This window comes from Monopterus albus, unplaced genomic scaffold (assembly GCF_001952655.1).
Source record: "Monopterus albus unplaced genomic scaffold, M_albus_1.0 scaffold107.1, whole genome shotgun sequence".
NCBI lineage: Eukaryota > Metazoa > Chordata > Actinopteri > Synbranchiformes > Synbranchidae > Monopterus > Monopterus albus.
This window is the reverse complement of record NW_018127987.1, coordinates 811,170-836,170: the sequence shown is the minus strand read 5'-3', so window position 1 is coordinate 836,170 and position 25,001 is coordinate 811,170. Positions and strand designations below refer to the sequence as shown.

The 25,001-nt window shown below is 40.3% G+C and overlaps 3 protein-coding genes across 5 annotated transcripts in view; all 3 read right to left on the bottom strand.

The window, feature by feature from the left end:
• The window catches only part of LOC109966167 (uncharacterized), a 6,001-nt gene extending 3,844 nt beyond the window's left edge, over positions 1-2,157 (bottom strand). For all 3 annotated transcript variants that reach the window (XM_020610817.1, XM_020610815.1, XM_020610816.1), the window contains exon 1: positions 645-2,157. In XM_020610817.1, the coding sequence (XP_020466473.1) occupies positions 645-929 (285 nt within the window). In that variant the 5' untranslated portion in view covers positions 930-2,157. The remainder of the gene's footprint in view (positions 1-644) is intronic.
• A 142-nt stretch (positions 2,158-2,299) lies between these two features.
• ino80e (INO80 complex subunit E) lies at positions 2,300-7,054 on the bottom strand. Its single transcript, XM_020610847.1, has 8 exons — positions 6,988-7,054; positions 6,576-6,658; positions 5,265-5,335; positions 5,118-5,170; positions 4,945-4,989; positions 4,099-4,238; positions 3,659-3,757; positions 2,300-3,135 (listed from the first exon to the last, which is right to left on the bottom strand). Exons 1-8 carry the CDS (start codon positions 7,013-7,015, stop codon positions 2,929-2,931), a joined length of 726 nt encoding a protein of 241 aa, XP_020466503.1. The 5' UTR covers positions 7,016-7,054; the 3' UTR covers positions 2,300-2,928.
• Positions 7,055-11,333: 4,279 nt separating this feature from the next.
• On the bottom strand, positions 11,334-24,535 carry LOC109966166 (uncharacterized). The gene is made up of 11 exons (XM_020610814.1): positions 24,286-24,535; positions 19,980-20,045; positions 19,608-19,628; positions 19,196-19,468; positions 18,221-18,341; positions 17,894-18,069; positions 17,510-17,652; positions 16,724-16,871; positions 16,287-16,468; positions 16,085-16,177; positions 11,334-15,405 (listed from the first exon to the last, which is right to left on the bottom strand). Exons 2-11 carry the CDS (start codon positions 20,023-20,025, stop codon positions 14,743-14,745), a joined length of 1,866 nt encoding a protein of 621 aa, XP_020466470.1. The 5' UTR covers positions 20,026-20,045; positions 24,286-24,535; the 3' UTR covers positions 11,334-14,742.
• Positions 24,536-25,001: the final 466 nt, after the last annotated feature.

Here is a 25,001-nt window from a genome sequence, read left to right as displayed (position 1 = left end):
CCCGGAGGAGCTGGAGGAAGTGTCTGGAGAGAGGGAAGTCTGGGCATCTTTGCTCAGACTGCTGGCACCGCGACCCGGTTCCAGATAAGCAAAGGAAAATGGATGGATGGACTTAATTAAAATAATTGTGACATTATAAAGAATCAAGTAAAGGTACTGCAGAAAAATGCAGTATTCTGGTGTAGCTGAGGGGATTGAGGCGGGGCTGATTTATATACATTTAGGTAGTTTAGCCCTATGGTTCCCAACCTAAGGGTTGGGCTCAGTCCTAAGGGCCTGAAGAGAAAGCTTGGGGTTGTGAGCTGATGAATGGCACAAGAGAATAAAATTGTTAAGTTCAAAGTCCTGTTACAAAGATTTGCATTTCTATAATTTATGCTTCTTTGTGAAATGCTGGATAAATTTGGTCCTTGAACAGATCTGAATGAATCTGAGATACAGTATTTAGAGAGAACTGCTAATTCACAGTCCCAAGGATTGGAAACCAGGGTTAAATCTTTATCAGTGCATTTTATTTCATTACTTTATCATATTTGTCATGTAAAATCTTAGCTTGGAAAGTAACTATAGCTGTCAGTGTAAATGTAGACTTAAAAATACATTGTTTATCTGTAATGTAGTGGGGTAAAATGATGTGTGCTTACCACCAGCTCTTCCCTCTCTGTCCATCCGTGGCTGAGATGGAAGGCGGAGTAAACAGCTGTGTCACAGGTCGGTTTGGACAGAGTGGCAAACGTCTGTCCCCCAGGCAGTTTGTGGCAGAGCGGGTGCAGTGACTCCCCTGCAGAGGCTCCCTGAGGTGGCGTCTGTCTATAGAAGCAGTGGCTGCAGAGGTTGAAGCCTGGATGTGAGTTGTCCTCAGCCGAGAAAGACAGGCCCGGGCCCAGTGCTGCCACCAGCCAGACAACCACAGCAGCAGGCCACACCATGGTGGTGGTGAGCTCGGCAAATCCCCCCCCTCTCACACACAGACTCACGCAGAGCGAGGGGGAGAGGCTTATAAATTATCCAGTGGTTTCCGTATATAGATGGAAAAGATAAAGTAGCCAGGGTTGGCTGCTGGTGGCCTGCTGTTCCTCTCACTCTCTCTTTGTTCTCTCCTCCTATACCTTCTTTCAATGCCAGCTGTACTCTGAAATAGTGAATCTGTGGTGCAGGCACAATCTTGCTTACTCCTTCATTTCCCTATCCCTGAAAACCTCGCCCCCTCTGTCAGTCCCACCCTCTTCCTCTGGCTGCACTGTACATCCACTTCAGCCCTCCCATTTTGCTCTCTATGGTTACACATATAAATCTCATTTCTGTAAGGTACACAAGCCAGGCCAACACCCACTGAAAGCTGTCAATTACCTGTAAGTCTGCATTCCAAAACAACGGTCATTACAAAAGGTTAGCCGCTTGATTGACATACTCTTGTTGTCCATTATTCTTGGTAAGTGAACATTTTCTTTGAAATGCATGCAAGTCAAGTGAACCTTTTCACTTGAAGGTCAGCTGAGCTCAAAATATTACAATGTCTACACCTGAAATCCTCATTAAAACTTGACAATGTCACTGTCATGGGTCACTGTCTCACCCAGAGCACAAGGATTCTTGAAATCTAACACTCCCTTTCATGGCTTGTGGATTGCAGCACACTTGCCTGTTGAGACATGATATTAGCACTCAAAGTTCTTTATAATCCCATAACCTAGTCCTGTTCACATGTAAGACTGAGCAGAAAAATATCTACCAATCTTTTTTGACATTTAGAAGAGGTGGAATCCAGCCAGGCTGCACTCATGTTGCTTACGAGTTATGGCCAACATGAGCCAAATGTACCCAGGGGCTCCAGTCAATAGTGCTATTATGATTCCTTTGCAGAAAGAACAAGCAAGCAACGAAAGCATGTCCAGTAACCAACATGACGTTTACATGCGCTTCCCTTGTTCAAACTTTGTGAATGTTCCGAGTACATCTTGCATACAGTAAGTATTCACACAGATTACAGCATACCTCAGTGACTGACTGGAACGAGAGTCTTAGGGTGTGAAGTTAAGGGTGGGGCATCAAGTGATACATTTACCACTGCTGTCTGGATGTCTAAAATGAAACACAAAGAATTTTTAGACAATCGTACAATGACACTATATCCAATGTTTTAGGGAACGTTACCACTGCAGCATGTTGTTAGATACATTTATGAATGAAATCTGACATTAAACTTTATATATAAAAAGCCTAAGGTCATCTGAAACAGTTTTACATTTTATTCTCTGACATACACAGTTTGATGAGTACAAAAACAACTGACAAAGTACATGAACAAAATGAAGCGCTGATTTTTAACAATATGATTTTAAAAAATACCCAGAGCAACACAATATATGCATGTGACAGATGGCAAAACTGCATGGAATGACTAAAGAAACCTCCAAACATCTCTGTCATTCTAAAACAGCTTTAATGGACAGCAGTGCTTAACAATACTAAGACTGAAACGGTGGTTAGACAATGCAGACAAAAACTCTGTCAATGTTGTCACATCTAGTTATTGTCATAATCAGGTGTGGTGACAAAGAAGAATGAGAAAGAAAGAAAGAAATCAGCAGGCAGTTTGAACCTGTGTAACAAGTATCCAATCGCACAGGTGGCAGTAGAGATTTTTCTTAAATGCTTGTTACAAAGCACTTTCTGTTCTTTTGCATTCTCAGATTAATTTATTAACATAATATTTGAAAAAGGTGTTTCTCTAGGGCATATTTTGACAGTAATACTGCAGTTAAGCAAACGTCCACAGGAGGCAGCTTGGCTCCCCTTTCTGAGAATGTGGGATTAGGGTTGCTGACTACAGAAATAAATTCAGTCACCTTCTGTCTTGTGACTTCACACACAGATGTACAACCCCTTCACCCCCTGTTCATATTACAACTAAACCCACGGTCTGGCTCACTCATTAGGAATATCAATGACCAGCTCGGCCTCATCCCCCTCCCCTCTGTCCTCATCGCCTCTGTCACTGTCTCCATCACTCTCCCCGTCCTCTTCAGGTGCATCTCCACTAAGCATCTGTCTGGGAACCCAGCTGAAGGGACCACTGGATGCTGGAGGCGCCGCAGGGGCTGATGGGTAGTTAGCTGCCACAGGAGTAACAACCTAAAAGGAGGTCAGAATGCAACAAACGTTAGGAATTACACACAGCAGGATGGAGACATGATGATAGAAAGAGGGGTATGGATGGATGTAAATTAGGACAAATCAGGATGCATGTTATGTGAACTCATAAACAAACTGACTACAGCGCCATATAGTGTGAAACTTATAATGGCTAAGAGGACTCAGTTTTCTCCAACACTGGTGTCCTAAAATGACTTTAATACAGGTTACATTAATTGAAGATAAGAAAAATGAAGACTCGAACCTGTTATGTTAAAACCTGTCAACAATACAATATAGAGCTTTTGGACTCGAGGAATACATAAAAGGAGACTGATTTCACTTCCTTGCACTCATGCATACACAGTAAATAGTGAGCAAGACATAACCTACTGGAAATACCCTACAGTGCCATCAACTATAAATGGTACATTGAGATACAGAATCTGAGAAGTGAGTAGCATATGTGGATCATTTTTTTGTAACCTGTGAACATCTTGTTTTCCCCCTTTTCCTCTCTCACCTTCCCTGTAGTCTCTCTCCTGTTTTTGGGCGTCTTTGTTTTTCTCTCTTTCTTCATTCGTTCAGCAGAGGGAGCCAAATACTCTGGTGGAAAGGGCATCTGCCCAACATATATGCAGGCCCAATTTTGCAAATGACCATACAAACACATGCACACAGGCATAAGCAATTTAAAAGACAGACACACACAAATACATGACACAAAAAATATACAGAAGAATGAGCAACATAAGGACAGGAAAGCCATTATGAATGTCAAACTCAAAACAAAACAAAACAAGGGATAAAACTGACTTGTGAATAAAATGACAAAACAATCAAATTATATAAATAAGGTCAAATCAAAACAAGAACTATGATTGTTGATGAGGAGATGACAGTGGCAGCAATGCTGCTGTTGCTACTCATAGTAAGATATAAGAAAGAGAGGTGAAAACTCACAGTGTTGAGGTAGGGTCCAGAGCTTGATGACTGCAGGGTATTTACCCCAGGGCGGGACAGCAGGGAGAGATGAGGAGATGAGGATGAAGGAAGACACGCCCCAGGACTACTTCTCCGCCTGAAAAGAGTACATGACAAATTAAGAAAGGTTCAGTGTGCGGGCTATCACAGCCAGAACACTCGCAATGCCAAATCTTTTGTCCACATTGGAGCTTCGGCTTCAATAGGCTACATCACGTCGGCTAAATTTAAAAGTGACTTTCTCTACATTCTGGCTTTGTGAATATGAAAATTCCAGCATCGCATTTTAGTGTGGGCAAGGAAAAACATACGACAAGGAAAATGACAATGTCTGGACAGTAAGTCTATAAGAACAAAAAAAGATTATTTATAATTATCTACAAATAACTTGAATTTACTTAAGTCTCAGTTCCAGCACAGATAACTCATTATACATTGGATGATACTACCAGACAACTGTAACACCCTTCCACACACTAATTCAAGACTAAAATACAAATAATGGTTTGTTGTCAGAGACCTTTTTACTCTTTACACGCATCCCCCACAATCCAAAACACTTTCAAGGTTTCACTTGTATACTCTGATGTACCACAGAACATAGTACCAGGATTATAATACTACTACATGGTGTTTCTTTCTATGTTCGTATTCATATAGCTATTAATACTACAACTGGCCCATTAAAGTTTAACAAAGTGTTTACTTTCCACAGGTAGAAAAAGTGTGATCATAGGTAAAATGCTGACTTACTTAGGGTATTGACTGATAAAAGTACTCAAGCGTTACCTTGAGCCAGGTGGTCTAATTTCTAAATATTATCACAAAATTCCCCTTCACTATTTTCAGAAGAAACTGTTGCATCTGAATCTGTACCAGAGGACAAGAAAACCCAATCCAGCAGCACAGTCAATTACAACACTTAGATGAGATAGACATAAGCATGCCTCAACAATAAACATTTCATTCATCACCAGAAAATGAGGTGTAATAAGTACCTGAGGAGTCTTCATCTACCCTCTCATACTGTAGCAGTCTGTCCAGAAGGAAGCTACAAAACAAGTGAATGATAGTGTTATTTACTGCACTCAAAATGATACCTTTTAACATGCAAACATCTGAATATACACACACATCAGGCCCACCTTTTGTCCCTGGAAACTTTGAGAAGTTTTCTCTGTGCTCTCCTCAGCTCCTCCTGAAAACATTCTTGTTCCTAAAAGAGGAAACCAAACACAAAATCAGGCAGATTAGGAAACATACATATATCATAAGTACAGTATATCGCTCTCAAAATGATAGTGTTACCAATATACAATTAAATGTGACAAAGAATATGTGAGCATCCCTATGGATGCTCCATACTCAGGTTAAATGAAACTTGTTGACTTATCATTTGGCCCCTAAGAGGGGCATCAAGCCATCATAAATCTTCAGGGCCCCATACAAGCAACACCATTTTCCAACCCTAACTTATCCTAAAAACACACATCCACTGATTTCATAGACACTATTACCTGGCCAAAAAATGTAGGCCATCAAGTTGACTGAGACCCACTGGTACAATAGTCAGTGGCAACAGGCCAGCCCAAGTCCCCTGTTTGCTTGCAGTAACAAAGTGGCAGTCAGCATTATCTTTGTGCAGCCGTACTGGTCATCACGATGCCATGAAATATCAGAAGACATAACACATCATGCCAGTTGCTTTCTACTCTCTCTTCACTGTGCATCACATATTTACCGATTATACTGTATCAACCAAAAGAAAAATATACCAAAATCAATGCCTCTGAATAAAATACCTGTATTATCAGCAACCCCAATATAAACTCTGTGTGAGCATGAGAGTGCAGGCAAATCTACAGGGTCATCAGCAGTGGTGGACAGCAACTAAGTATATTTACTCAAGTACTGTACTTAAGTACAATTCTGAGGTATCTGTACTTGAGCATTTTCATTTTCTGCTACATCATTCTTTGACTTCACTACATTTTATATGCATATATTTTATTTTTTACTCAACTACATTTATCTGATAACTTTGGTTACTACTTACTTTTCAGGATCTGATTAACAGAACAAAATGTTGTATAATCGTAAGACTTTACTGATAAACAAAATTCACAAGCTACCCATCGGTATTTCAAGTTATAAGCATAAAAAGTAGTTGAAATTAGCCCCACCTTTCCCAGCTGCAACATTTAAATGTTATTTGCACAATAATGCATCAGTAATTATAGCCAACGTGAAATGTGCTTTTCTGCATAATGAGAACTTTTACGTTTGGTTCTTTAAATATATTTCGATGCTTTTTGTACTTTTACTTAAGTAAATTGTGTATGTAGGACTTTCACTTGTAACTGAGTGTTTTACACCGTTGTATTGCTGCTTTTAATTGAGTAGAGAATCAGAGTGCTCCTTCCACCAGTGGTCACCAGAACTAATAATATACTCACATAAACAAGAAATTTTAATTTCCTCTTCAGATTTTTGTATTTCCGTTTATAGTCAACTTCGACGTCCGCTTGTCCGTTCATTTCTGAAACAGCATACAAATAAGGAACAGGGAAGCCTACCGTCAGCTAATAATTGTAGTTATACATCTACATTAAAGATACTTTACATAACACGGCCTGTTAATGAAAAAGCAACATTATTCCGCTGTGTAATAATTCGGACAAGGTAATCAATGCTAAACTAGCTAAGCTAACGTTAAGTGAAAACATTAATTTACATAGCCAGCTTGCTACAGATACAGAGCTGCTGTTTTCACATGCGTGAAAATATACACGGCGATTTATCCCAAATATTCTAAAATTATTTTGATTAATTATATGACTACTTTTATCCTCGAAAACCCACTAATACCTCTTGCATGAGTCTGTCTATGCGACATGCTCTTGTTTACTTTCGTGACGTCGTTTTTATGCGTCGTGGTGGGCGGAGCCTGGATAGTTTTTTTTATTTTAAAAAGCATACACAGAATAATTACACTGAGCCTATACAAAAGCAAACACGTCTATATATTTGGTTCGTCTGGTGTTTTTGTTATATGTATTTATTTTGTTCCATTTAATAGTTACAAGGTTTTGATGGTAAATTGACTGTATTTATATAGCGCTTTTTCCCCCAATGTGTTGCACTGGCCAAAGCGCTTTACAGGAGATCATACACCATTCACCCATTCACACACTGATGACGACAGGCTGCCACGCAACGGCGGTAGTCAAGCCACCAGGAGCAATTTGGGTTCAGTGTCTTGCTCAGGGACACTTAGGCATGCGGGGAGACCGGGAGTCAAACCACCAACTTGCTGGTTAGGAGACGACTGCCCTACCTCGTGAGCCACAGCCAGCCCAACTGACAATCAGATTTGTTATTTTTTCTGTATATTTTCCATTGCCTATGTTTTGTCTTGTGTGTCTGTTTATAGTAATCTGATTACATTTCTGTATGCCAGTATAAGAGCAGTCATCTCCCAACCGAAAGGTTGGAGGTTTGATTTGCGGTGCCTGCAGTCCATATGTAAAAGCGTCCCAGGTCAAGACACTGGACCCCAAGTTGCCCCTGATGGCCAGAGCAGCGCCCTGCAGGGACATTGTCATTATCATCAAAAGTCAAATTCACATGCTCTGAATATAGAATTGTTAGGTATTAATAAACTATAATTTTCTTTTGAATTAAAGACATCCAACTTAATAAAAACATAAGGACATGTTTAAATTTAATAGCTAACAGTGTTTCACAGCAGATTTGATTGTCACTCAGGTATTGCTGTGCATGCTTTCATGACTTAATGCAGTGGGGCTTTGTGGTTCATTGAGTTATCCTGTCAGTGTGTCCTCCACCTGCCGCATACTGTACTGCAACTCATAGCTCAGCATAGTCACTTGCCAGCCAGGTCCCAGTACCATGAATTATAGATGAGAAACATTTGCAGAGATGAGATACGTTGCTTCAGTGCACATACACAAGGCCATACCCCGCTGTGTGTCTCTGTGTGCAGAGGTGATGGAAGATAAGTGGGAGACAGGCAGAGACAAAGAAAGAGGTAGAAATAGTTTAGATTAAGTGATCAGACCCAAGGCTGCTTAAAAAGAGAGAAGAGACTTGTGGCAGTGGGGTGCAGATATACTCCTGGAAGAAAGGAAAGCAGAAATGCCGACGGCACATATAAAGACAAGTTCCCACTTTTCACACCGTATAACACCCAGCAGCGATGGCTAAACAGCATCCTCTTGTGCAGCTATTAAAGCAAACACAATAATAGTTTTGCTCCAAGTTATAGCTCCAGGTACTGCACTGGATCCTCTCATCCTACAGACATTAGCGAGCCACCATGACAAAATAAACATGTATTATTTCCCTTCCAGGTAAAAGAACTGCAGATATGAAACACAGAATCTTACTGACTGGCTGCCTCTCGCCACAGCCAGATTCTGTTTTGTTTCCGAAGACACTGGCAGACAGAAATAGATTCTCCTGTGACTGCTGCCATAAATTGTTGCTGCCAGCCACCCAGCCAGCAAGCTCTCCTGACAGCTACAGACAACTGTCAGCCAGTCCTTCCTTTCTCTCCTCTACTTTTAATGGTTCCATATATTCTCAAGTCACGTTGTGGATCTGTGCTTGTCAGTACATTTTCTTATTAATTTTCTGATTGAATGTATGTCATTGTTGTTCTATTAGTCTGATCATAGTCTGCCTGTTGTTTCCATTCTACAGGGATGTTTTTTCCCTCCCGCACTCTCTCTTCTTCTACCTCTCCCTCTCCGTACTCTGCTTTCATGTCCTTCACTTTGCCCCTCACTCTTATTCCCACCAGCATTTTTATTACACTTTCTCTATATTCCTCTCAACATCTATTTTGTCCTATCTGCAGAAACATGTGATGTACCAAAACCACACCAAACCCACCAACAACTGAAACAAAAGCCCTCTCCGGGATCACAAGGTAAGCTTCATGGTTTGTGATTTTCACCTGCTGCTGACATGAGATATATTTTGCAGGATATTAAATCAGTGATATTTCTGTTTCATGTGTATTTCTCACAATTATCCCTCCCCTGTGTGTGTATGGTACAGGAAAGGCTTGTCCAGGCTATTAAAAGAATGAAACACCATGTAGATGAATATAAAGAAGCAGAGAGAAAGATGTAATTAGAGTCAGTGAAAGTAGAAGTACTGTTAATCATTATCTTTTTAAAAAAATATAAACTAATGTGTGAGTGGAGGGAGATGATAAGGCAGAGACTCACAAGGACCACATAAAACATTCTGTAAATGTCCTTGCACAACACCAGAGCAGAACCAATGGCTTTATCCAGGGTCTAGGGTCCCCCTGGGTTTAGGATAACACTTTGCTCACTTTACTTGTGACTTCTTAAAATAACTCTCTATAATTGTTCTTCCTCTTTGAATTTCTTTAAGCTTGGAGCTGCTGGGAAACAATGTGACTCAGCAGGTTTACCTAAAAGGGACCCGATCGTAGAACTGCAGAGTAACTCTGTCAGCTACTTGGCACTTATTTGATTAGTTATAGACACTGATCGTATAAACAGTTGACTTGCCTGGTTTTGCAAGTCAAAATAAATTTCTCATTTTAGAGTTAATGAACAAAATGCAGTCAACCCATTAGTCAGCAAATAGGAGTGGACAGCAAAAGGCACCCAACATAGCTGAGGTGATAGCTGGCAACCAAACAAAGACAACTGTGTGTGTTGTTGAACAGTTCCTTCCTCCTTTCACACCTGGTCATTTTGACACAGTCTACCTGTATACTCTTATTTTGCCTGATTAAAACCAGCTTCCCTAAAGTGCTTCTCTCATCAAGGGAAATTCAGGATCTTATAAAAAAGGCAGGTTTTATCATGGTGTTTTACCCAACTAACTGTTTTATAATTATCTGCACTCTTAATTCCAGCTCATTAATAATATGTTGTAATGCATGTTGGTGTTCCCTCTTATTGCTTGCATATCAACCCAACACTGAGCCTCACTGTGGTGTGTCTACCAGTGTTGACATTCTATTGTCCATCATTCATAACCCCCCTTTTCTCATTTTGTCCAAGCAGGTCTCAGGTCAGTTTTGTCCTTACCGCTGAGGTGAACATCAAGGTGCACTCGGATCAGTTTGTGGGGCCCAAACAGTACAAAATATGGAAACATATCAAAGGCTGCCTCTACCCAATTATGCTTATCTATGTAATACAACACATGCAAAACACCAGAGAACTCACCATTCTTTATCTCAGTTTGTCTACAAAGCTTACACCAATGACCTTTGACCCTGAGACAGCTAACCTTAACTTGCCCCAGTCTTGCACGTCTGCATGGTTTGAGAAGGATAAAGACACAAAGGATTGCCAGGCCAACTCACAATGGTTCCACTACTATTACTGTGTGTTGGGCAGTCATGTCTTCACCACATGGTGATACTACTGGGAGGTGAAGGTGGGCCAGAAGGCAGCATGGAGATTGGGTGTGGCACCAAGAAGGGAGATGGCTGCTACAGACACATTCAGTGGCCTCTGGACCCTGGCCCTGAAGGATGGATCTCTCCTGGCGTGCACTGACCCAAAACCAACTAAAGTCAACATGTTTGTCCACGTGGTCCACATCGGAGTGTTTTTAGACTGTGAAAAGGAGGAGATGTCTTTCTATAATGCTGTTACCATGGAACCAATCTACACCTTCACCAAGGGAACAGTCATGGTTCCTGTGTTTCCCTTCTATAATCCATGTGACACAGATGAAGGAAAGAACACAGAGCTAATTAAAGTCTTTAACCATTTACTATGGTACAAAACTGCTCGCAGCAGGTTGAACACTGATGATGAGTAGAGATTTATAATACAAACTGTTCTTTTAGTATGTGTAGACTTATTAATACATTTGGAACTGAAACAACTGGTCAAGTTGATAAAAATTTATAATTAATCACTTAATTGTTCAAGTGAGCTTCATGGTCCATAGCAGGAGTCTTTACCTTTGGTCTGATTATAAATATTTTTGTGGTGCCTGCTCTGCTATGACATGTTTGTGGGATTAGTTAGACCCGGGGTGAGAAAGTGGTGCATGACACTCAGACCAAATGAAGGCTGACATTGAGTGTGATAACACACTGAGCTGGAATGGATGGCTCTGAGACTCAACTGTCCTGGTGCAAGTTTGTTTCTCAGAGAGTAGGAAAACAAAGACAAAAACACAGCAAATGTCATAATCTTTTGTTTATTCTTAGTATTCATTTAAACATGAAATAAAGGGAAAATCCTTTCTTTACAAAACATCTGTGTGAAGTGCTGTGCAAAAAGGGAGGACGGAGAGAACATGTGCCATGTGACATCACGATCAGGCCAGAACAGCAGAAGTAAACAGAGAGGATCAGGGCAGAGACAACTCATAGAGTGCAAAACGTGTCAGAGGTGTATTAACAGTTGTGGCTTCAATTAGTTCAATCAAGGGCGATATGATACTAGAATCCCTTTGGAAACGGTTACACGTGATTGCTTCAGTCTCACCAGACTGAGCCTTATTTGAGATGCTAGTACTGTGTAAACCAAAGGCTCGCCCTACGCACTACCACAGTATCTGCCTCTTTCACATCCCTACTTACTCTGAGCAGCTTACAATCACTGACAATACACAGTAGTGATGGTGTACAAAAGTGCTGTTATAGCAGCCTCTCATCAGTTGCTAACCACAACATAACACCGAGGGCTACCCACACACAAAGCTTTGTCATTCATTTGCTGCTATCAAGAACTTAACACCCTCACAAATAAAGCACACTCAGCATTCCTCATGCAAAACTTTAAAGTCAGATTTTCATCATCACTTACATGACTTTTGTATAATACGTTACATATTGTATACAGATTAACATATTATAGGCCAGTCTGTGGTATCACTTCACTCAGTTGGGTGTGCAGACAGTGTTCTACATCTGAGAATATCATACTTATTAAGAAAAAGGTGCCACTAGGAATGTCGGCTAATGACAGAATACAGGCTGACAATCCATCGTATATGCTTTAGGCACTAAAACAAAGACGAGAATCACTCAAATATTTTGAAGTTGCAACATCTTTTATAGTTTTTTTTGTTTGTTTTTGCGTGGTTTTAAACACATTCACACTTCAACACAGCACTTTTTTTCCCATGTTGCAATACGATTTAAGCAGGCACATGAACATCTTACTCACAACGGATATAGAAGCTCACATAAAGTACAGCAGCTTCATTCTGTACAAACTGGCTATGCATAGATTCAGCGCACACACTCAGTCATAAATGATAAATCACATACGTGTATCTTGGTTTACACGCTTAAACACAGAAATTCCCAACATACAGCGATGGCAACAACAAAACAGCACACCTCTGGTCACACATACAGAGAAAGGACAATAAAAGCCTGTTGTTAGGGATATGTTGTGGGGCATGCTGCAGTCAGTGCTTACAGTGATATAGGTTAAACATTTCAATACAACATGTAAATACTGTATGATGTGAGAATCATCAGATTAGAATGGAAGATAATGGCTTTAAAAAGATCTAATGCAGTCTTGATGGATTTTCACAATATTTGGTTTTTAAATTAGTCCAAGGCGTTAGTGATCATTAGTGTAAATAGTATATAGTATGTAGTATGTATATATATTTTATATTCTGCATTTAAGGTTGTGAGGAACTTTTTTTTTAAATTAGGTATAATACACTGTTTGATACATTAAAAACATTCAGTCTTAAGGAGGTTAAACCGGCATACACATGCTATATTTACAAAGCTGGAGTGTGTGTGTGTGTGTTAAGTCTGTATAAAGACCATTTTCAGTATTGATAAAATGGGTTTGTGGTTCCTTCACAGATCCAGACTGGAAATGAGGCAATTCCAGTGTTTGTGTTCATTATAATGCCTTTAAATCATTTTTAACACATGTGACCTGAACGTCTGATGCTGCTTGTTCATTTAACACCGAGGCACATTGAGTTCTCTTTTTTTTATTTTTCAGGTTTAACTTTTCTGTTGATCTTAGTATCAAATCTGACATCTAAATCTATCTTGTCTTATGGCTTATTAAGATGCTGATATATCACCTGGTGTTAATTTACTGTACTTATAAGAAAACTCTACGAGTCAGGAAAGAAAGAATGACCAGATGCTTCTTGTATTTTTTCTATATTTCACCGATTGTTTGATTAAAATCTCATGGCTCGATTATTGTGCTTCTTTTAATAAACCAAAATGCATTTTGTTGATTTTAGTGCATCAAACCTAGGCTTTTTTTAGTGGTCAGTTAAAACATGAGGTAGAGACATGCATTTTGTCACATGAAAATGTTCTGCACACCTCATCTAGGAGTTTCAGCTAAGATTAATTTGTGTTGACTGAACAGTCACATACCTTCAAACTCACATAGAACGGCTCTGGACAGATAATGTCATGGCAATGATAAAGGCATCATAGGACTATTTTGGAGCAATTCAAGGTGCTAGGCATAAATATCTAGACTTTTCCCAGATATGGGAACTACTCTGTCATTTTCAAAAAAACCAAATGTTGCACTAAGTCAGTGGCTTAGGGAAGGATAAAAATTCAAAGATACAGGCAAGAACACTCTTAACTATCTGAACTCTGGAAAGCTCCGCATACAACAGGAACATGGTGGTACCATTAAGTGGAAATTTATCTGACATGAGCTTCCTATGAAACTGTAAGAGTAATGGGATTTTTATACAGCCACCAGAAATTCCAGATCAAAGTCAATAAAATAAAGTACACATTTAATGAACTGCGATATCCACTGGGAGCCTGAAGCTCAATCTTCACTATAGACACCATAGCCAGCAGTGTTAGTATAGTTAGGTTCTTTTTTCTATATGCAGTGGGGAGTTTTCTGAAACCAGAGGACCAGCACAAGCATAAAACATTCACATTAAAGCTATGTACAACATTCTAACAGCGGACTGTGGTTTGTGTGTTCAAAAGGGCCTTTGTTTCCATTTTGATTATGTCCAATCAAATAAATAACATCACACATTTTAATAGGTTTGAGATGCCAGTGCCTGAAAATGTGATGCTTTTGGTTTGTTTCATCTACATGCTGATAGAGGAACAAGCATCTAAATGAAAAATGATACATTATTTCCCATTTAGATGCAGTTAATCAATGTCAAATAAGAAATTCTAGCGTGTTCTTGTTTTAATGAAATCTTGTAAACCTTTCTGGCGATTGCATTATGTTAGAAAAGACCTTATGTGCAGTTAACATTTTAGTTGTAAACTCTGCAAAGGATTTCATTTGCAGTCTGGCAGTTTTACCATGAAGTTACCCCCCAAAAAATAGAGTCCGCAACGTGTATACAACTACAATGATTAACAATGGAGAAGTTGCATTTGTTATGTGAAGTGTTGCTGAATCAAAAAGTCTCAAAGGTTATGTGTTAATTACAGACCATTATTAAGGTAATACTATGTTTAGGCATTAGACATATTAAACCAAAGTCTGCCCCAGTTTCAGTGGTTTCTTCATTTTTTGGTAGGGGGTGTTCGATTGTCTACAGTAATGGTAGATGGACAGGATCTGCAGGGCTTCCCTTGTGTTTTTACAGTGGCTGTTCTCAGGTAGCGGTAGCTGAATCCTCAGCCACAGTGCCATCTTTGGTGGCCTCTAGTACGGCACCACTAGATTTCAGCTCTACTTCAGGGGTTTTAGGGGGGGCTGCTTTTGGAGCTGGGCCTCCGATAATTGCAGCATGATCTGGGTTTAGATTGGAATCCGTGCCTGGCTCAGGTGTACCATTGGTAATAGGTTCTGATTTGGTCAGTTCTGGGGTCTCAGGTGTGGGTGTTAGGGCACTCTTACTTTCAGGTGTTGGGATGGTGGGTTTGGGAGCAGCTGGTTTAGACTCTGGGCTTGTGCTGGTTACAGGCTTTGGATCAGCTGGGCTAAGCTTAACAGCATCTGGTTTGGGTGCATCCAACTTCACTTCCACAGGCTGATCAGGGATTTTCTTGGTCTCAGGGGCTGGGCTGGCTTTAGATTCAGCTACTGGACTGTGCTTAATATCCACAGCTGGTGGAGGACTTGGCTTGGACTCAGCAGCAGATGGTGGACTTGGTTTAGTTTCAGGAGCAACAGAAATGCTTGCAGACTCAGAGTCAGGGATTTGATCAGGGGCATCAGTGTCAGTGTCCAGTGGGAGGGCAGTATTAAAGCCAACGCCAGAGTCACTGGTCTCTAGGTTACTGACCCCAACTTCTTTCGAAGAAATCTCTAGGCCCTAAGTTCAAACAGACAGCAAGGCAAGTTGATTTGTGTAGCACTTTTCAACAAGGAAATCCAAAGTGCTTACAGAAGATAAAACAGACATACAAGGTAATATAAAATGAACATATAAATAGGGTGTTGGAAGAATAAAAAAACTAGAAGATAATAATAAGCTAAAATTGAATAAAACAGGGGAATAAAAGTCAGTGCAATGCAAGATATGAATGTATACACCCAAATTTAATCTAATAAATGGCAGCAGTAAAAAGAAAGGTTTTCAGGCTTGATTTAAAAGAACTGAGAGTTGGAGCAGATCTCAGGTTTTCTGGGAGATTGCATTTTGATGTTTAGTTATAACTTGGGCACAATCAATTGACCTGTCCCAGAAGACCTGAGATTTCTAAACGGTTATAACATAGAAGCAGATCAGGGAGGTAATTTGGCCCTCAACCATTTAATGCTTTATAAACCAATAATAATATTAGAAAATCCATTCTTTGTCACACAGGGAGCCACTGCAAAGATCTGAGACCTGGACTGATGTGATCCACTTTCTTGGTCTTAGTGTGGACTCTAGCAGCAGCATTCTGAATAAGCTGCAGGTGTCTGAACGCAGAAAACAGCATAAAAATTGACATTATTAAAACCTCTCAGAGATGGCATTTTACAAGAAAACTATCACACATGCTTACTTTAATGTCCACCTCAGTGCTCTGAGATTTTTCTGTATTGTCACCCTGGGAATGCTTGGATTCCTCACTGAGTTTGGTGATGTTCTTCACCACCTGCGAAGATGCATGAAGAAACACAAAACAGTGGTCATTCATTGTGTCACAATACATATCATCATCATTATCACCACCACGCTGTCAGGCATATATTTGTCCCTCTAACCTGTCTGAAGGCCTCTCCATCATCCTCACTGCCAGCATTCTTAGCAAGTTTCTCCAGGGCGGCAGCCCTCTTGGCCCTCTTCTTCACTTTGATCAGGCATGACAGCAGGCAAAGCAGCAGAAGGAAAGCCAGCAGGCCCAACAGGGCAATGATTGCCACATACAGTGACTCCAGCTTGTAGGCTGCATAGAGGCATGGTGGAAGAGGGGAGAGAAGGACAGGAGTGGGAGAGTAAATAATTCAACTGACCTTTCACTGTTGTGTTGAAATTCCAAAGCAAGAATACAGTAGACAAAAGAAAGGGATAAATCTTTCTTTTATTCACCACAAAACAATTATCTCAGCCCTGCTCTGTTTTGATACCATCCTTCAGCAGCTATGGCAGCAACATAAACCTCTCCTTAAGTCAGTTTTTCAACCATGTCTTTTATTCTTACGTTGCACTTCCAGGTTGATGATGGACACGTTGAATCCCCGCATGTCTGTAATTAGGAATTGGCCTCCATCTGCAATTTTGACCTGATCCAGAAAAACCAATGAACCTTCTATAAAGAGACGATCCTTGAGACCCAGCTCGTCTTTAGCCTAGAACAAAGACACAGACAAGGACATCCTTAACTTCCAACAGCTACATCATGTTAGAGCCAAATACATATAACATCGATGAATGATGCATCAGAATAAAGAACATAAAATAACAACACCCATAACTGCTGACAAAAGGCTTCAACTCTGAAAACTCATTGCTACAAGAGTAGGTTTAATGTTCATTAGCAGCATTTGTCAGCTATAATACAGGTCTGCCCTTTACAGTGGCACAAGCAATTAGCAAATCTGCAATAATTTAACAGGTTACAGGTAATGGTCTTTAAAAATAGTGAGAGAATATCATATACCTAAACCTGGGGAAATGAGAAAACTACAATTATACAGTGTTTATTGTAAAATACACATATAGTGCATGCTTGTATATACAGTTTATTTTGTAAATAGCAGCCTCTATGTTGATATATTAACTTGCCATCTTTTACAAAAGCACTTAATTATATGTTGTATAATATAAAGTATATAATAATATGCAGAATATATATATAATATAATATATATAAAATTTGTTATAGATAAAAAATACCAATTTTTCTCTATCTTTGCTGTAAAGTAAATTCACAGATAAATAAAATCAAAAATGATGGAACAAAAATGAAATTAGAGGCTCCAGTTACACTTGTAAATTCTCCGTTATCCAGCAACAGGCGGGTTTTGCCGTCATAGTCTGGGGTATAGTAGAGATGGACCGAGGAGCTGTTGAGTATCAGGCTGATCTTCAGTTTTTTACCATACGGCAGGTTCACAAAGTTTCGGTGCCCTGACACCGACAGAGAGGAAGGTAAGACAGAGAATAAATACATCACAGCTCTGTTTACAGGCCTATGGATCATCTAAAATGCATTAGTCTGCTAGAGCCCATTAATGTTTGGGTCTTTAAAAAGCCATTATGGCAAAAGGAGGAGTACAACAACTAGAAGGGAACAAACAACATCCTGATGGAAAAAAAAAAGGTAAAACATGGGGGGAAACAGATTATCTGTCTTCATTTGTGCTCTCACCTTTGACGTTGAGGCAAAGCTTGTTTTTGATAAAACCTTCAGCATCCCTAACAGTGTAGCTACCCTCGTCTGCACCTGTGACAGCACTGAGGGTGACATGCTTCTCACTGGTGCTGATGCGGCCCTTGTAGCCCTCCGTGGATACTCCTGTACTGGTCAGCAGCACCACAGCTGGTCTGCAGGAGGGAAAGTCAAAGATGGTAACCTTTTCTTAACCTGTTGTGGTAATTCTGCAACAAGCTGCGTCGACACATGTGCATCATGGTAGGAAAATGTCATTACAAAGTCTCTTGGGTTACAATATTAGTGTAATTTTGCAGACTGTACCTAGAAGTCAGCTTTGCCTCCACAGAGCTGTTTCTGTATTCCAGGGTAATGGGTGGAGTCGCTCCCAACAGTGGAATAGAGTAATTGTCTCCGTATTTAATGATCGCCTCATTGGAGCAATCTAGAAATTAAAAGCAGGGTGGTAAACTCAGTAAAGGAAGAGCTCAAGGAAGAAGAATCTTAGTGAAACAAAGAACAGTTTAGGTGAAGGAGAGAGAAAGAGACAAATGTGCTGCAAAGGGGACAGACTACAGAGAAACAAAAAGTACTGATCCACAAATATCAGGGCAGCTGGAATGAAAGGGTAGGAATACAAACCAAATAAAGGGAAAGACGGTAAAGACTAGATAAAGACAGGAAAACAGCAGAGAGGGACATAGAAAGGAGTGGGCTGGCAGTTTAAGAGCTGCATAATTACTGTCTGGCAGCTCTGGCATGCTCTCATACTCTCAGAACACACAGGCAAACACACACAACTCTTTATCACCTCACAACACATTACTCCCTCCATATGGCACATCTTCTACATATTGCTGCAGTAGCTACAGTTGCCTTTGTAGGGTTTGAGCCCACTCCTTCCTCTATGTGTTGAATCACTTTGGAGAATGATATTACTGCTACCTTAAGTTATGCACTGCAGCTTTAAGTATAGTTTTGAGGTACCTGTACTTAAGTATTTTCATTTTCAGCTACTTCATACTTCAACTTTGAGTGTAATGTTATTAAATATAATGTTGGATTAATAAAATTAATTCGTTTTACTGTTGTAGTTTGTTGAAGTGGGTGTAATTTTAACAATCGACATTATCTTGTTTAGCTGTCAAACAAAATAAAGCAATATGATGTTTCTCTCTGAAATGTAGTGGGGTAAGAATAGAAAAGAACATAAAATGAAAAATACTTTGTGCAACATACATAACATGCCAGTTGAGCCCATGCTTCATTATAATTCCTAACATGTCATGTCAGCAGTACCTCGGACTATAAGCGAAATGCGCTTGACATCCCCTGGTTTCGCTGGACTCTTCACTGTGTACACACCCTCGTCTCCCTCACCCACAGCAAATATTATGAGGTGGTTGCTGTTGCGGCTGAGGTTGGCCCGCCTGTTGGCCACAATGCCGCCCTGCAGCAGCGCCACATCAGCCGACCGCGGATCAGAACTGTTGTGAAACATGACTTCTGAATCACGTGAGGGCAAAAAGATTTCGAAATTCGCCCCGTGGTACAAGGTCATGTCTTCAACAACTGGATTATATGATAGAAAAAAGAAAGGAGGAAGCATTGACAAATATATAAAAGCATAAGGAGAGCTCATAATCTACAACTGATGGGTGATATACTCAGTGTACATACAGTGTGATGCACTGTTGCATAAAAGTCTTACCGTTCACAGGTGCAGAAAGAGCTATAAACAAAGACAAAAGAAAATACTAATACAATTGTTACCAGTAATATTTGGACTCTTTCTTTTCCTCACTTAAACCAGAGTACAACATCTAATTCATTTTATTCTCTAGTAAAATTAATCTGCTTTTGTTTTGCTACTGAGATACTTGTTGATTTGTTAGTTAGACAGTTTGACTGTTCCAGCACCATTAAACTGACCCTAAACTATTAAATAAAACAGTTTCCTCAGTAAATAACACAATGTAGCTTGACCAGTTAATTATCTAAAGACTATGCATTGACAATGGTGGAAAAAAAACACTATTTCAATATTTCTTGATAACAGCATGACTGTTATTTCTTAACATACCTAAGGTGAGCAGAAAACTGAGTGTGATGACACTGACTGTCACCATCCTGGCTGACTCTTTTGTACCTAGAAAGAAAAAGAAAATTGTATTATTATTATTATTTGTCAGTTTGTATACTAGAAAAATGTAAGTAACCAAAAGACAATAAACTGCCACATTATTCTGAAGTGCTCCTCGATTCAGTAATGTCACCGTCAATAATCTAAAGTGCAAAATGCCGCTCAGAAAATAAACAAAGGTTCAAGAGGCACATAAATGTCTTTGATGCAATTTATCCTTTGCTACAATCAATATAAACTCTTTTGAAGGGAACACCAGCTAAAATGAGCCTTGTCTATAATGGATCAGTAGGAAACTACACTGATCCTAAAAAAAGCCTTTTCGTGGGTGAGCTTCAAACAGGAAATGTTCAGAACAGGAAAGGAAACAGTGGGAATATTTCCAAAAGACCCTGTGAAGGTTTCAGAGAAGAATTCTGATTAATTGCGGCCCTGATATTGATTATGTGAATGACTTTCTTCTGTGCTGAGACATCAGAGGGAAGGGGATGGAGCAAAAGAAACGTTCCTGTTGTTTACACTTTTAAAATCCCAAGAGGACTAAAAGGAAACACCTGCAGTGATCAGAGTCAGACAGAGCGGCATCCAAGTAGCATGCAGCCAAGGTTATCTATACACCAGAAAAAGGTCCTTAGGTGCACAAATTCATTTAGGCTATCTAATCAAACTAAAATCTTAAAAACCTCCCTGAAGAGACTATATGTAGAGAATCTTTCAGTCCCTGTAAATACAATTTAACTAGCATTGCCTGGAGGTTATTACTGGACTTCAGATACCCAAATTAAAAAAAAAAACAGCCTGTGGTGCAAATTTTGTTAAGAAAAGCAGTGACAGTGCAGTGTCCTTATAACTTAAGAGCATGAGCTTCATTTAAAATCAGGGTCATGAGTAGATTTATGAGTCAGTGATGTTAGGCCATAGATACAGGCATGCATGTTTAAAGAGGCACTTCCATCTTAAGTATATGTGCATGTTTCCAACAACCACCTGGCTCTGGAACACTGTGAAGGATTGTCTATTGATCTGAGTAATGACTTAGCTGTGTTTCCAACAGGAAATGTCCAGTACGAGAAAGGCTGCATGACACACAGTTTTTATTATTGTTTCTGAGAAGAATTGTAATTAACGGCATCACTGAGAGGGTTACAATGGTGTGAAGTGTCTTCTGCTACACCAAAGCAAGAGAGGTTGTGAAAAAAAAGATTTTGCTGCAGTTTTCATTTACAAAGCCCAGGAGGGTACTCGGAAAGAATACCTGCAGTGCTCAGTCACACTTTGCAGCCAGATAGTCAATATGCAGTAAAGATTAAAGTGTCTCACTGTAATACAGCTGACATCACAGCACATCCTGTCCCTGCAGGAAATGACAAAGATTTAAGTCATCATCACACTGTGTGTAAACCTGTATTCACTTTCTACAAGTCTGCCACCTGTCTGTCTTTGTATTAGAGTGTGGGTGCTCCAAATGAGCCTGACGGGACCTGTCAACTACCCGAGGGTTCAGGCCGGGTTTGGACAGACATTAAGAAATTGAGTTCAGGTCTAGGTCAGACTCAGACACATAGGTCAAACTTTAGGCTAGACAGTCAGAGCACTCAAATACAGTATCTGAGTCATTTAATGATAAGGGGAAAACACTGTAGCTTGGGTCAGGCTTGGACATTATATATTATAAGCTGGTCGGGTCCAGGTCGGGTTCAGTTGCCACACTCTAGGGCACAGGTCGGGTTCAGACAGGAAAATGTCACCTGATCCATGCTCTACTTTGTCTAAGTCTAGCATGAGAATAACAATAGATGATGGTTCTTCATTGCTCCTTATTGTTGAGTGAAAACAATCAACATTTCACTGACAACCAGAGTTGCTGTTTTGCAGAGGGCCTCCACAACCCCCTGCATTGTGTGCGCCACATCCTCACACCACACTCTGGGCAGAAAGCTCAAAAGCCCACTGAATTTATTGTATCTGAAACAAAATGTGGATCACAGCTGTATCACACAGAAAAGTGTCTCCTGACAAACAAACCCTCAGTGTCCTTTGCTACAATCATCAATATACTGTAACTCAAATTGCACTGTAATTGTATTACTGCAGTCCCTATCTTTGTTTCAGGAATTCTTGAGGTTTGAACCTTCATTTTAGTCCTCTGCAAAATGACTGCTGACCCCTGCAAGGTCTCAGCATTTAATTAATACAGCAATCTGAGATGTAGGATTGGTTGGATCGAAGAAAGAGAGAAGTGAACCAGGTCCATCTGCTTGTCCCAACAGTAGGCCTGACACAGAGTCATCAGCCAATCTGGCGTTTCTATGCAGAGACTATGAACCAAAAACTTGTTTGTGTCAGTGTGATTTTGAGCATCTGAGGCCAAAACTAACATTACATATATAAGGTCTGTCTCACTGAGTGCAAACATGCAAGCACATAAAAGCACGCAATAAGCTGTATTATAAACTTATTCCTTTGGGCTGTAAACCATGGAGACACAAACATGCCATCTGCTGTGTCCCTGACTTTCTCTCCCTTCACTGAGCTTCACTCAGCATTTATTCTACATCACTGGATTCTACACTCTGTCTCATCTTTGCTTTTTTTCTCCCATTTTCTCACTTCTTGCCACTATTCTATCTTCTAGTGTTACATTCTGCCACCATCACAACCCTGTTCAAATCTCCCTGCCCTATTCTGCTGCCTTCCTTAACCTTCTATGTCCCTGACATCTCAATATCATCTCTCCTTTTCTTTCCACCACATTTTGCCATCTCACTGTGAATCCTGTCTTCCCGAGTCGCTCGTTACACATCTCAGGGCATCTCTCTCATTTCCGTTGTTCTTTGCACTTCTCTCCGGACTGGGCTCTCTCGGTTTATCATGTCTTTTTCATCCTGTCCTCCTCCTTACATTATATAATCAAGCCAGTGCATCCCACTCTGAAATCAAAGCCTGTGCCTGTGTTCCTTCGAACTCTAAACTCCCCGCTTACTGGAAGGACAGACAGGTCTTTGTCTGAGGGCTTTAAAGAGGCGGAAATACCTTCAATGACTGCAGATGTGGGGACCCTACAAAGCACCCTCTATATCTTTACCCATCATATTTTCTCTTTCTTTTTCATTTTACTCTTTTTCTTTCCAAAAGTGATGAAGAGTACATGAAGTAAAGTCCCCCTGATGATGAGTTGCCATGCTAGGGGTGAATGCAAACATTCACAGATGCACATATTATACCCTCTTCTCACCATGTTAGACAATATCAATCAGGCATCAATCAGAGACACACAAAGTGGCTGAGCATTTACTTTAGGTGCATGACTTTCATACAAATGAAGGGTTTCTAGGTGCTGAAATGAGGTGCATTTTCCACTTTGGTGATTGCTATTTCTACAGAATACAGTATTTCAGATCAGCACAGCAATAACAAGATGATACAAGGAAAAGAGATTCTGCATCTGTCAGATTCATTAAAATCAGTGGGCATGAGCCCTATTGACAAACACACTAGGACAGGTGATAAGAGCAAAAAAGGTGTGGGTTTTGTTCATGGTAAAAATGAGATATTATGCAGACAGGACTGGATCAGCTGATAAAAGCATTGCTCTCATGTGATTGAGTCTCCAAGGGTCTCTGGTCTGGCCACAGTCTGTGAGCAGCACATTGCAGGAGGTGACACAGGGAGAGAGCCTCCAGCCTGGAGCATCCTCCCGGATAATGGATGTTATGGAGCTTTATACTGTTGAGTGTACAGAGCACCTAGCCTGTTGGACAATATTAACTTCCTTAAAGTATCTTATTAATACTGGGGAGGGGGACTATTAAATGTATTATTTTCCTGTGATAACAGGCTTAGTTAGTTTTTGAAGGTTTTCATTTATACTAGACTAATGACCATCTTACTTAGCCTGAACCACCCTGTTTTCATTTAAACTATGTATATGCACATAAGGCTGTAATAAACAATTAACGCCATCTTGCATCCTACAAAATAAGTCTGCATATTTTTACCACTTTAAGGCGAAATCGGCTGCATCCCAATACCATTTAGTCAGTCAAGGGGAGGCACATTTTTTCACACCTTTTCTCATTGTCAGTATAATGTTGGTGATAATCCTCACAGCTGTCTAATCCGTGAGCCCCGGGGCTGGAGCAGCGAAAAGCGCGTCAACCGAAAAACTGCAGAATTTAACCCGTCACGCACCAAATTCAGGGCATAGCCACACGTTAGGACACGAAAACCGCCGCATCTCACTTACCTTTAATTGTCCGGCTGGAGCTGGATGCAGTGCGTGCAGATGTCAGGATGCTTTCAGAGGAGAAAATCTCTGTGAATGTTGCCTGTGCTCTCCCTCGTCGTCTCCCTCTCTTTCAACCTCGCCCCCCTCAAGAGCAGCACTTCACGACTCGGGCTCAACATTTGGAAGATGTTCGGAACATGTCTGATCACGCTCGGAGCCACTCGACTCATGTCGGGAAACACCGGCCACCCTCCGCCTCCCAAAAGTTACCTATGGTCATCTGACATCTGAGGATGCAGCATAAAGATATGCTTCCATAAACCAATTACGCCAAGACAGTGCGTTCAAAGTGGATAATATGCGTGGATGTAGGGCACATGGACGTTTTGATTCATCAGGTGATTTATCCCAGAAATTAATACAAAATAAAAAGCCATTATATTGGTCACTTAACTTATACAAAACAGTTCATTTCATGAGAATTAAAAACATAAAAACGGAATAAATGCAATTTTATAACAAACAGTGGTGTTGGAAGATACAACCAAAACTGTCACCGAGACCTCTTACTGAACAAAAAGCAGTTGGAAGATTAAGAATAACAATCTTATCTTAATGATATATGCAAGGTTTCTGATTTAGTGAAAGTGGTTTTGTTTGCTGATGACACTACCATATGGGCATCGGGTGAAAACCTACAGCAACTCTCTGGACGGGTTTCACAGGAACTTGAG

Excerpts from the sequence above, each read along its gene's own strand:
- ino80e (XM_020610847.1), bottom strand. The coding sequence starts at position 7,015 with ATGTCGCATAGACAGACTCATGCAAGAG. Across the intron at positions 5,336-6,575 it reads AATTAAAATTTCTTGTTTAT|GAACAAGAATGTTTTCAGGA; the intron begins GTGAGTATATTA and ends TTCCTCTTTTAG. Across the intron at positions 3,136-3,658 it reads GGAGAGAGACTACAGGGAAG|GTTGTTACTCCTGTGGCAGC; the intron begins GTGAGAGAGGAA and ends ACCTCCTTTTAG.
- LOC109966166 (XM_020610814.1), bottom strand. The coding sequence starts at position 20,025 with ATGGTGACAGTCAGTGTCATCACACTCAGTTTTCTGCTCACCTTAG. Across the intron at positions 18,342-19,195 it reads CATTTCGCTTATAGTCCGAG|ATTGCTCCAATGAGGCGATC; the intron begins GTACTGCTGACA and ends TTTAATTTCTAG. Across the intron at positions 17,653-17,893 it reads GCTTTGCCTCAACGTCAAAG|GGCACCGAAACTTTGTGAAC; the intron begins GTGAGAGCACAA and ends TGTCGGTGTCAG.